Genomic DNA, 12870 nt, shown 5'->3' with positions numbered 1-12870 from the left:
CTGGAGCACTGGAGTATTAGGGTTAGAGTTTGGCACCAGGGGGAGTGTTAGGCTGGGGCACCGGAGGGTTAGGGTTAGGCTGGGGCACTGGAGGGTTAGAGTTAGGCTGGGGCACTGGAGGGTTAGAGTTAGGCTGGGGCACTGGAGGGTTAGAGTTTGGCACCAGGGGGAGTGTTTGGCTGCGGCACTGGAGGGTTAGGGTTAGGCTGGGGCACTGGAGGGTTAGAGTTAGGCTGGGGCACTGGAGGGTTAGAGTTAGGCTGGGGCACTGGAGGGTTAGAGTTAGGCTGGGGCACTGGAGGGTTAGAGTTTGGCACCAGGGGGAGTGTTAGGCTGGGGCACTGGAGGGTTAGGGTTAGGCTGGGGCACTGGAGGGTTAGTTAGGCTGGGGCACTGGAGGGTTAGAGTTAGGCACCAGGGGGAGTGTTAGGCTGCAGCACTGAAGGGTTATGGTTAGGCTGCGGCATTGGAGAGTTAGGGTTAGGCTGGGGCACTGGAGTATTAGGGTTAGGCTGGGGCACTGGAGTATTAGGGTTAGAGTTTGGCACCAGGGGGAGTGTTAGGCTGCGGCACTGGAGAGTTAGGGTTAGGCTGGGGCACTGGAGGGTTAGAGTTAGGCTAGGGAACTGGAGAGTTAGAGTTAGGCTGGGGCACTGGAGAGTTAGGGTTAGGCTGGGGCACTGGAGGGTTAGTGTTAGGCTGGGGCACTGGAGGGTTAGAGTTTGGTACCAGGGGGAGTGTTAGGCTGCGGCACTGGAGAGTTAGGGTTAGGCTGGGGCACTGGAGGGTTAGGGTTAGGCTGGGGCACTGGAGGGTTAGAGTTTGGCACCAGGGGGAGTGTTAGGCTACGGCACTGGAGAGTTAGGGTTAGGCTGGGGCACTGGAGGGTTAGAGTTAGGCTAGGGAACTGGAGGGTTAGAGTTTGGCACCAGGGGGAGTGTTAGGCTGCGGCACTGGAGAGTTAGGGTTAGGCTGGGGCACTGGAGGGTTAGAGTTAGGCTAGGGAACTGGAGGGTTAGGGTTAGGCTGGGGCACTGGAGAGTTAGGGTTAGGCTGGGGCACTGGAGGGTTAGAGTTAGGCTAGGGAACTGGAGGGTTAGAGTTAGGCTAGGGAACTGGAGGGTTAGAGTTTGGCACCAGGGGGAGTGTTAGGCTGCGGCACTGGAGAGTTAGGGTTAGGCTGGGGCACTGGAGGGTTAGAGTTAGGCTAGGGCACTGGAGAGTTAGGGTTAGGCTGGGGCACTGGAGAGTTAGGGTTAGGCTGGGGCACTGGAGGGTTAGAGTTAGGCTAGGGAACTGGAGGGTTAGAGTTAGGCTGGGGCACTGGAGGGTTAGAGTAAGGCTGGGGCACTGGAGGGTTAGAGTTTGGCACCAGGGGGAGTGTTAGGCTGTGGCACTGGAGAGTTAAGGTTAGGCTGGGGCACTGGAGGGTTAGGGTTAGGCTGGGGCACTGGAGGGTTAGAGTTTGGCACCAGGGGGAGTGTTAGGCTGCGGCACTGGAGAGTTAGGGTTAGGCTGGGGCACTGGAGGGTTAGAGTTAGGCTAGGGAACTGGAGAGTTAGAGTTAGGCTGGGGCACTGGAGAGTTAGGGTTAGGCTGGGGCACTGGAGGGTTAGTGTTAGGCTGGGGCACTGGAGGGTTAGAGTTTGGTACCAGGGGGAGTGTTAGGCTGCGGCACTGGAGAGTTAGGGTTAGGCTGGGGCACTGGAGGGTTAGGGTTAGGCTGGGGCACTGGAGGGTTAGAGTTTGGCACCAGGGGGAGTGTTAGGCTACGGCACTGGAGAGTTAGGGTTAGGCTGGGGCACTGGAGGGTTAGAGTTAGGCTAGGGAACTGGAGGGTTAGAGTTTGGCACCAGGGGGAGTGTTAGGCTGCGGCACTGGAGAGTTAGGGTTAGGCTGGGGCACTGGAGGGTTAGAGTTAGGCTAGGGAACTGGAGGGTTAGAGTTAGGCTGCGGCACTGGAGAGTTAGGGTTAGGCTGGGGCACTGGAGGGTTAGGGTTAGGCTGGGGCACTGGAGGGTTAGAGTTTGGCACCAGGGGGAGTGTTAGGCTGCGGCACTGGAGAGTTAGGGTTAGGCTGGGGCACTGGAGGGTTAGAGTTAGGCTAGGGAACTGGAGGGTTAGGGTTAGGCTGGGGCACTGGAGGGTTAGAGTTTGGCACCAGGGGGAGTGTTAGGCTGCGGCACTGGAGAGTTAGGGTTAGGCTGGGGCACTGGAGGGTTAGGGTTAGGCTGGGGCACTGGAGGGTTAGAGTTTGGCACCAGGGGGAGTGTTAGGCTGGGGCACTGGAGGGTTAGAGTTAGGCTAGGGAACTGGAGGGTTAGAGTTAGGCTGCGGCACTGGAGAGTTAGGGTTAGGCTGGGGCACTGGAGGGTTAGGGTTAGGCTGGGGCACTAGAGGGTTAGAGTTTGGCACCAGGGGGAGTGTTAGGCTGCGGCACTGGAGAGTTAGGGTTAGGCTGGGGCACTGGAGGGTTAGAGTTAGGCTAGGGAACTGGAGGGTTAGAGTTAGGCTGCGGCACTGGAGGGTTAGAGTTTGGCACCAGGGGGAGTGTTAGGCTGTGGCACTGGAGGGTTAAGGTTAGGCTGGGGCACTGGAGGGTTAGAGTTAGGCTGGGGCACTGGAGGGTTAGAGTTAGGCACCAGGGGGAGTGTTAGGCTGCAGCACTGAAGGGTTATGGTTAGGCTGCGGCATTGGAGATTTAGGGTTAGGCTGGGGCACTGGAGTGTTAGGGTTAGAGTTTGGCACCAGGGGGAGTGTTAGGCTGCGGCACTGGAGAGTTAGGGTTTGGCTGTGGCACTGGAAATTTAGGGTTAGGCACTAGGGGAAGGGTTAGGCTGTGGCACTGAAGAGTTATGGTTAAGCCGCGGCACTGGAGAGTTGAGGTTAGGCTGCGGCACTGGAGAGTTATACTTAGGCTGCAGCACTGGAGGGTTAGGGTTAGGCATCAGGAGGAGGGTTAGGTGGGGTTATGCTGCAGCACTGGAAGTTTAGGGTTAAGCTGTGACACTGGAGTATTAGGCTGCGGCTCTGGAGGGTGAGAATAGGCTGCGGCACTGGAGGATTAGGGTTAGACTGTGCTACTGGAGGGTTAGGCTTAGGCTGCGGCACTAGAGAGTTAGGGTTAGGCTGTGGTACTGGAGGGTTAGGCTTAGGTTGTGGCACTGGAGGGTTAGATTTAGGCTGCGGGACTGGAGGGTTAGGCTTAGGCTGCAGCACTGGAGGATTAGGGTTAGGCTGCGCTACTGGAAGGTTAGGCTTAGGCTGCGGCACTAGAGAGTTAGGGTTAGGCTTCGGTACTGGAGGGTTAGGCTTAGGCTGTGGTACTGGAGGGTTAGGCTTAGGCTGCAGCACAGGAGGTTTAGGATTAGCCTGCGGTACTAGAGGAATAGGGTTAGGCACCAAGGGGAGAGTTAGGGGTTAGAAATACCGCCGGAAGCGGCACAGGATCAGCTGAAAGTCACTGTCAATTGACCACCGGACCTGGAAGACATTGTTGGAGATGCCAGACCAGGTAAGTCACCACTGGACTACCAGCAACATTAGTTGACATTATAATTATGTTGACATGTCATCAGTGTCAACATGATGAATGTGGACTTGGTCATTGTCGACATGCCAACCATGTTGACATGCTGTATGTCAACATTATGAATGTCAACAACATATACGGTACCCCTGATAATGTATTTGTCTCCTTCCCCAGCCCAACTCTCTCCTTCATCAGCTGCTGCTAGTTCAACAACAGTTGACGCTGGAAAATGACACTGAGGGGCCCATTTATCATTCTATATTTGTGGCTATATCGCCGATTCTATATTTGCGGCTATATCGCCGATTCCTGCTGCGATCCCTCCATTCCCGCCAGCAGCCACGACCCCCATAGGTTTCTATGTGGGATGTTGGCAAATTTACCAACTTACAGAATGCAATGCATTGCAGATATTGGGCCACGCCAAATGGGTATGAAGTCCCGGCGTCTGAATAGCCGCCGGTTCATATCCCGATGCCAGAAGCCCGAAGGCTAAAGATGCCGACAGGCGACAGGGTCAGAATTTCCATTATTAAGAATTTCCTATTTTCGTTAGAGATGTGCGGGTCTGGTTTTACTCGGTTCTTTTCGCCATATTAGCGTAAGTTCGGATTAGTTAGGATCTATCTTATTGGCTATCCGGCTCTCACATGTTTTGGATAGCCAATAAGATAAATCCAAACTAATCCGAACTTGTGCTAATGTGGCGAAAAGAACCAAGTAAAACCGAAACCGCACATCTCTAATTTTCGCTTTCATTACAATTTAGTCAAGAAAAACCTTTGGTGACTAATACATTTACTTGAAATTTTTGTTGACGTAATTAACTCTAGTTCGTAGCTCCTGTTCCTGCATCTTCCAGTGCAATCATGGGCGATACTGTAATGCCCCGATCGCATTGCAATTGCGATCATTAATAAATGGGGGCCTTAGACTGACTTTAGCAGTTACATGGTATATTAAATCACACTTAGGGCCGTATTCAATTGCAGACGAAAAGCCATTAATTTAGCCTGTCGGAAACTTTCCGCCGTATTTTTCGCCGGTGCGAAAAGTATGCGCTTTGCAACCAGTGGAAAAGATCGCCTCTTAATGGAGACGGAAAAAAGTGCAGAATTGGGGGGTTTGGGGTGCAAAGTTGCGGAAACACATCTGGGACAGTCCCCCAAAGGTAAACTGTGTAAAAAAAAAAGTAAAAAACTTACTTTAGGTCACCCCCAAAAAGTACTTTAGTTTTGGGGGTGAAAAAAAAGCAAAGTTGGGGGAAAAGTTAAAAACTAGCGAAATAGACTCCAGGGGGTTCCCCAAGTATGGGGGAGGTGTTTTTTTGATTGCAGGTGCTTGCTGAAGGTGTGTTTTTTAAAATCTCACTTTAACAATTTTTAACAATGCTTGCACCCATTTTCATGTACACCAAATTTGCTGGGACTACTTATTTTTGGCAAAAACCCCCCTGCTAAATGCTGTTCTTCACTACTTGTGCAAAGACGCTAAATAGCAGCAATTGAGAGCATTTAAGCACCCCAAATACCTTCAGCAGGGCTATTCGGGGGTACCCATAATGATCCCCCATGTCAGTGCATCTTTTGGGGGGTGTCAGGCTGATTTCCCCAAATCTGACAGCACTTTTCGCCTGTTCGAAATTCACTGGGACACGTTTTCGCGTCCTTTGGAATTGAATAGGTCGAAAAGCTGACGCACGCACGGAAAGTGTTTTCTCTAAAAACACGCTATGTAGGCGGAAAGTCTGGCAGGCGAAAAGTCCGGGACTTTTTGCCAGCAATTGAAAACGACCCTTAGGGGTAAATTTACTAAATTGAGAGTTTTTAAAAGTGAGTTTTAGAAGTGATGTTGCCCATAGCAACCAATCAGATTATAGCTATTATCTTCTAGAAGGTGCTAGTTAAATGTTAAGTAGAATCTGATTGGTTGCTATGGGCAACATTACTTTTAAGACTCACTTCTAAAAACTCTCACTTTAGTAAATTAAATTTACCCCTAATTCTCCTAATGCGCTGTGTAGTGCCTGGTGAGAAGACTTTGCTTGTTTTTCCTTTTGTTTGCAAAGTAATTAGGAAAATGAATTAGAAAAGGAGATAAGAGGTATGTGATAAGCAGCGGGCATTATGCCAGCCTAGCAACCCATCTGCAGTCCTGAGAACATGGAAATGAGTGTGTGCGATAGTTACTCTCCTGTCCAGTCTGGAACAGAAGCTGACGAGCACCTATTGCTCAGTACATGGACAGATGCAGGGAAGGGAACAGACAGATTGTATGACGGCTATAAGCTGGCAGAGGAAATCCAGGCCTTTAATGTTGTTGGTTGGATTGTCTTTCGAAAATATATGTATACAAAAGGGTCTCAACCATTTGTCTTAAAGCAGAAATACTCTCAGTCACTATCATGAAATAAATATTCCTTTTGGAATTTTTTTTTACGCTGAGGAAGATATTAAATATAGCGCTCTCCAAATAATACTGCTGCAGGCCCCAAATAGCACCCAGAGCCTGGTTTAGCCTCCGTTCTCCATTGCAAAATAAGATCTAACGCCAATACTAATAAATGGGTAACAGTAAATCTGAACCCCTCAGTGCCTGCAAAGCTCTAGGCAGGGGCATAGGTAGACTAATGGATAATACAGCTCCGATAGCACCAAATCTTCTCTTCATGCATACCGTTTTGTCCCCGTGCCCTATCTAATCCCCCAATAGGAAGCCTGTTTGTAGCCACCATTGTCTTACACAGCTGATTGCCTGGAGGAACATGGGGTCCGGACCAAGAGGTAAATTTACAAACCGCCGTTTCTGTGTAAGCCCGAAATGTAAAACAGCAGAGATATTAAAAGCAAAATAGGGCAACTTTTGCTTCATACAGTATATCATTTATGTTTTACATTTCAGGCTTTACCCCAAGTCTTACACTGTAAATAGTGGCCCAGCATGGATCCCCTGTGCTGGAATGATCTTGCACCTGAAATACAGTTCCTCAAACAGCTAGACCTGAGCCGTGTTGCTGGGCCGAACATAACTCCTGGCTGATGGAACAGAATTAGGCTTCCACATTATGACTGCTTCTGTACAGCTGCACTTTATTAATTAGCCTGCATTCCAGAATCATGACCTCAAGGGAAGCCGCTCACTGGATTGCGGATTGCTTACACTTTCCAGGCTACCAGTGCAGTACTAATCTTTTGACCCATTGTCTAATTATCCCCATAACTCGCCCACTCCATTCTGTCAATGACCATCACCTCTCTTCCTCACCCAGAACTTCTCCTGTGCTGCACCTTACCTTCTCCTGTGCTGCACCTTACCTTCTCCTGTGCTGCACCTTACCTTCTCCTGTGCTGCACCTTACCTTTGGAACTCCTGCCTGAACACCCTCACTCCATGCGCCAGTTTTTCAAGTACTTCAACACACTCACTTATCACTCCCTCCTATTGATTCTACTGTGCCTTCCACTTGTCTCAGTCCATCACTGTCATCTCCGTTTGCTTCCTCACTCATACTGAATGTCAGCTCTTATCAGCAAAACCCTCCATACCTCCTCATCCACTTGAAAGTTTCCTTTGTCCGTATTTTTTTATTTTTTTCCATTATCTCCTCTTGTATTGGTGTTTACTTATGCCATTTACATATTTGTATTTTGATCGGTTTATGTTGATTTTATTGGGATGCGGAATTTGTGGTACTATATCTATAAACTATGAAGATGATAGCAAAATTAATAAACCATTAGAAAATACATTGTAATCCTCTTTCTAACTTACTTAGAGTTGTAGACTCTTCTGAGCCTGAGAATAACAGTGCCCTCCTCTAACGGTGGGTACACACCAGACAGATATATCTGCAGATGATGGGCGTTCATACACACTGACCGGCCATCATCTGCTTGTGCCCCCGGGTCCCGGTGGCCGGAAGCGTGTCCCGCCCGTACACACTTGCCGATGGACAGATATGTCTGCAGACATCTAATCCAATCAGATCCCTCCCAGCACTCTGGCATACACAGAAGGACGCCGGAGGGACATCTGGGTTATATACCCAGAAGTTCCTCATTCGCAAAGGACCGCTCTTACTGAGAGCATTCCTTAGTGTTTTTCTTCATGCGTACTGGCATAATTACCACCAGTAAGAAGGGTGGTGAGATGCATCGCAACTCGAATACAATGCGTCACGCCCATTGTCTCTTGCATCTCAGTGAGACTGCTATAACCAAGCCTGACTTCTGAGCAATACAGTATGAATAGTATTGAGGGGTAATTGCCGCCTTCCCGAGTTTTGTAGGCAGCGATGTCAGCGCTTCCCTCTGTCATTTACTTTATGCACAAAGTTGATTAAAGTGCACCCATTGTGTAAGCAGAGGGGAGACAATAATTTTGTGGCAATATTATCAAGATTGACATTCCTTTGGCTAGCAACAGCATATTGCGTTGCGGTGCTTTACAATTTGGAACACAGGGCCTGATTCAGAGCTGAACGCTCTGACCAGAGCGCTTGCTCTGAATCTGGGCCCTCCTACCTTTTTTTGGAGCGTCCTCATGGACGCTCGCATAGCTGTGGGTTACCACCCACAGCTTATGCGAGCGTCCATGATGATCTTGACCATCGCGACCATCGGGCTTGCGACGGAGACCCTGCGGTAGGGTCTCGCTGCCGCAATCACTCCCACCGGCCCCACTAGTGATGTCAGTGGGGCCGGCTTGAGACGGTAGGCGTTCCCATGGGAACGCCTCCGTCTGGCAGGCACGCCCACCAAAGGGGGCGTGCTGTCAATCAACATCGACAGCACGCCCCCTTTGGTGCGAGACCCGGAGCGATGGAAAGCCCGTCGCTCCCCGGGTCTCGCGCATGCGCACGACGGGGGTCCCTCCGTAGTGCGCATGCGCAGTGGGGAACATCGACCCGCTTGTGAGCGTGCTGCCGCTCGCGACCGGGTCTGAATGACCCCCACAGTCATAAAATAAGATTGGGCTTTAACTGACAGAGGTAAGAGGGTCCTGCTCACAAGCTTACAATCTATACATATCAGTGGACACGTAGCACAATACTATTTTCCTAGTTCCTAGTGAATTTGGAGGCTGCATTCGCATAAAACTGCTGGTTTTTCTGTGTAGTTATTTGATGCACTTTTTTTCAGAGAGTATCATAGCAAACACACTAATTTGTGATCTCAGTGTTTCCTTATGTTGTAGAGTATCCTGGTGTTAGTGTATAGAGATGTTACAGTGTTTCCTTATGTTAGAGTATCGTGGTGTTAGTGTATAGAGATGTTACAGTGTTTCCTTATGTTGCAGAGTATCCCGGTGTTAGTGTATGGAGATGTTACAGTGTTTCCTGATGTTAGAGTATCCTGGTGTTAGGGTATGGAGATGTTACAGTGTTTCCTTATGTTGCAGAGTATCCTGGTGTTAGTGTATGGAGATGTTACAGTGTTTCCTGATGTTAGAGTATCCTGGTGTTAGGGTATGGAGATGTTACAGTGTTTCCTTATGTTGCAGAGTATCCCGGTGTTAGTGTATAGAGATGTTACAGAGTATCCTGGTGTTAGTGTATAGAGATGTTACAGAGTATCCTGGTGTTAGGGTATAGAGATGTTACAGAGTATCCTGGTGTTAGGGTATAGAGATGTTACAGAGTATCCTGGTGTTAGGGTATAGAGATGTTACAGTGTTTCCTGATGTTGCAGAGTATCCCGGTGTTAGTGTATAGAGATGTTACAGAGTATCCTGGTGTTAGTGTATAGAGATGTTACAGAGTATCCTGGTGTTAGGGTATAGAGATGTTACAGAGTATCCTGGTGTTAGGGTATAGAGATGTTACAGAGTATCCTGGTGTTAGGGTATAGAGATGTTACAGAGTATCCTGGTGTTAGTGTATAGAGATGTTACAGTGTTTCCTGATGTTAGAGTATCCTGGTGTTAGTGTATAGAGATGTTACAGTGTTTCCTGATTGTGCAGAGGGGGTCATTCAGAGCGGCTCGCGAGCGCAGGACGCTCGCAAGCGGGTCGATGTTCCCCAATGCGCATGCGCACGACGGAGGGAGCTCCGTCGTGCGCATGCGCGAGACCCGGATAACGACGGCCAAGCCGTCGTTATGGGTCTCACACTAAAGGGGGCGTGCTGTCGATGGTGAGTGACAGCACGACCCCTTTAGTGGGCGTGGTTGCCAGATGGAGGCGTTCCCATGGGAACGCCTACCGTCTGAGTCCGGCCCCACTGACATCACTAGTGATGTCAGTGGGAGTGATTTTGGCTCTGATAGAGCCAAAATCACTCCAGGGCTTGCTGCAACGAGACCCTACTGCAGGGTTTCGTCGCAAGCCCGATGGTCGCGATGGTCTTGACCATCACGCCCATCTTTTTGGCCGCTCGCATATGCTGTGGGTGGTCACCCACAGCTATGCGAGCGGCCAGAAGGCCGCTCCATTTTAAGGTAGGAGGGCACTGATTCAGAGCGAGCGCTCTGGTCAGAGCGTCCGGCTCTGAATCAGGCCCAGAGTTTCCTGGTGTTTGTGTATAGAGATGTTACAGTGTTTCCTTATGTTGCAGAGTATCCTGGTGTTAGTGTATAGAGATGTTACAGTGTTTCCTGATGTTAGAGTATCCTCGTGTTAGTGTATAGAGATGTTACAGTGTTTCCTGATGTTAGAGTATCCTCGTGTTAGTGTATAGAGATGTTACAGTGTTTCCTGATGTTGCAGAGTATCCTGGTGTTAGTGTATAGAGATGTTACAGTGTTTCCTTATGTTGCAGAGTATCCTGGTGTTAGGGTATAGAGATGTTACAGTGTTTCCTGATTGTGCAGAGTATCCTGGTGTTAGTGTATAGAGATGTTACAGTGTTTCCTTATGTTGCAGAGTATCCTGGTGTTAGTGTATAGAGATGTTACAGTGTTTCCTGATGTTGCAGAGTATCCTGGTGTTAGTGTATAGAGATGTTACAGTGTTTCCTGATGTTGCAGAGTATCCTGGTGTTAGGGTATAGAGATATTACAGTGTTTCCTTATGTTGCACAGTATCCTGGTGTTAGTGTATAGAGATATTACAGAGTATCCTGGTGTTAGTGTATAGATATGTTACAGAGTATCCTGGTGTTAGTGTATAGAGATATTACAGAGTATCCTGGTGTTAGTGTATAGATATGTTACAGAGTATCCTGGTGTTAGAGATGTTACAGAGTATCCTGGTGTTAGTGTATAAAGATGTTACAGTGTTTCCTTATGTTGTAGAGTATCCTGGTGTTAGTGTATTGAGATATTACAGAGTATCCTGGTGTTAGTGTATAGATATGTTACAGAGTATCCTGGTGTTAGAGATGTTACAGAGTATCCTGGTGTTAGAGATGTTACAGAGTATCCTGGTGTTCGTGTGTAGAGATGTTACAGTGTTTCCTTATGTTGCAGAGTATCCTGGTGTTAGTGTATAGAGATATTACAGAGTATCCTGGTATTAGTGTATAGATATGTTACAGAGTATCCTGGTGTTAGAGATGTTACAGAGTATCCTGGTGTTAGGGTATACAGATGTTACAGTGCTTCCTGATGTTAGAGTATCCTGGTGTTAGGGTATAGAGATGTTACAGAGTATCGTGGTGTTAGTGTATAGAGATGTTACAGAGTATCCTGCTGTTAGGGTATAGAGATGTTACAGTGTTTCCTTATGTTGCATAGTATCCTGGTGTTAGTGTATAGAGATGTTTCAGTGTTTCCTGATGTTAGAGTGTCCTAGTATACAGCTGATTAATGTTTTTTTTCTCTCTCTCCAATAGGATCTATGGTGATGTCACTAATTGTACCCTTCTGCTGGCTGAAGTCCGGGGCTGCTTCTGGCCAAACCACCTAGTTGATCATTTCTTCACAAATATCCACATAAAGTATTTCAAGAACTGCGCCCTAACCGGCCGTCTCCCAGCTGACCCGCCCTTCCCCATACTCTGTTCCTTCATCTTCTTTCCTGTCCTCATAACACTTCTTATGACAGCATTGGTTGTGTGGCGGAGCAAACGCAGTGAAGGAATTGTTTGATGGCAATGAAGGCTACAAGTCTTCAGGACCCCTGAGATTACACACAAACTGATGGAGGAGAAGTCATTCATTTTCTCTAATTCTACACACTGTTTGGAGTGTTAGCCTTCAGAATCAAGCTCATTAGTAATAAGCCTTCTAGAAATATGAACGTTGGCTGCCTTAACATCCTATTGGGATATTTATCACTGTCCCGGAATGCATGGGAGAGAAGTGCCCCTGCCTATGTCTAGAAGAAGTCCTGCAAAGACATGGATGGTGGCAGCACAAATATTGGGGGTGCTGAAGCACCCACAGAGCTGGCTCCTATGCTGGAACGTAACATGGAGCGAAGGGTATACCGAATATGGATATCATTGTAAGATGGCATTGGCCAAACAATAAAGACCTGTAATAGCTGACATGTTTGAGGAGCAGTCATGTAGCTTGTATGTATGTATGGCATTTACGTGTTTAAAGAAAAAGGTCCTCATAGATTTCTCTAGATTAAAAGATAGTTCTAGCTAAAATTAAAAAGTGAGTTTTAAATGGGCTATAATAAGTGTAACCCCGTCCCAGAGGTCATTTAACTGTGCTCTATGGTTTAGGCTGTGAGATAGGCTTCTGCCGTCTTTCTGCATGCCCGCAGCTGCCTTACTTAGTCCAGTCCAGACCGGTAGTTAGGATGTTTCCTGCCGTATCAGTATATTTTGCCAATAGTCAATTGACTAAATGCTGCCAGGAGGAGGATATAGGGGTTAATTTACTAAGCAGTGTTAGGAGACAGAGTGAAAAGTGATAAGGTGCCAGCCAATCAGCTCCCAACTGTCATTTTTCAAACACAGCCTGTGAAATGGTAGTTGGGAGCTGATTGGCTGGCATCTTATCACTTTTCACTCTGTCTCCTAACACTGCTTAGTAAATAGACCCCACAGGCTCAACAGTAGCAGCTGCAGGATCACAGAAGACATCTGAAGACCACCATATTATAGCCTAAATACCAGGACCCCAGATAAGTAGATTTTGGGACCTGGTATTACTGTTTAAAATCATGCCAGAACTAGAAACAGGCATCTGTTGATCAGAACTGTGCTTCACGGTATTTAGAATCGTTCAGTATTACTATATGTGACAGAAGGTTTCTGTTAGGGGCAGATTCTTATTTCTCTACTACAATATGTGATCGTTTTCATTCATTGCCAAATGTGACATTTGAGAGCATGGCGACCATTACTTGTGCCCATAGAGGACCTGATTCACAGCCAGAGGTGGGCGCTGTACTGGCGCATTGGAGGCAAGCGGCCAATGCTTTCATTTGCGTTTGAGTCCGA

At 48.0% G+C, this 12870-nt stretch overlaps 1 protein-coding gene across 3 annotated transcripts in view; it reads left to right on the top strand.

Moving 5' to 3' along the window:
* RAMP1 (receptor activity modifying protein 1) overlaps positions 1–12325 on the top strand; it is an 82674-nt gene extending 70349 nt beyond the window's left edge. For all 3 annotated transcript variants that reach the window (XM_088449916.1, XM_088449914.1, XM_088449915.1), the window contains one exon: positions 11305–12325. In XM_088449916.1, coding sequence (XP_088306042.1) covers positions 11305–11560 — 256 coding nt within the window. In that variant the 3' untranslated portion in view covers positions 11561–12325. The remainder of the gene's footprint in view (positions 1–11304) is intronic.
* Positions 12326–12870: the final 545 nt, after the last annotated feature.

This window comes from Taudactylus pleione, unplaced genomic scaffold (genome assembly GCF_031769625.1).
Source record: "Taudactylus pleione unplaced genomic scaffold, aTauple2 ptg000500l, whole genome shotgun sequence".
Taxonomy (NCBI): domain Eukaryota; kingdom Metazoa; phylum Chordata; class Amphibia; order Anura; family Myobatrachidae; genus Taudactylus; species Taudactylus pleione.
This window is presented reverse-complemented; position numbering and strand designations above follow the sequence as displayed.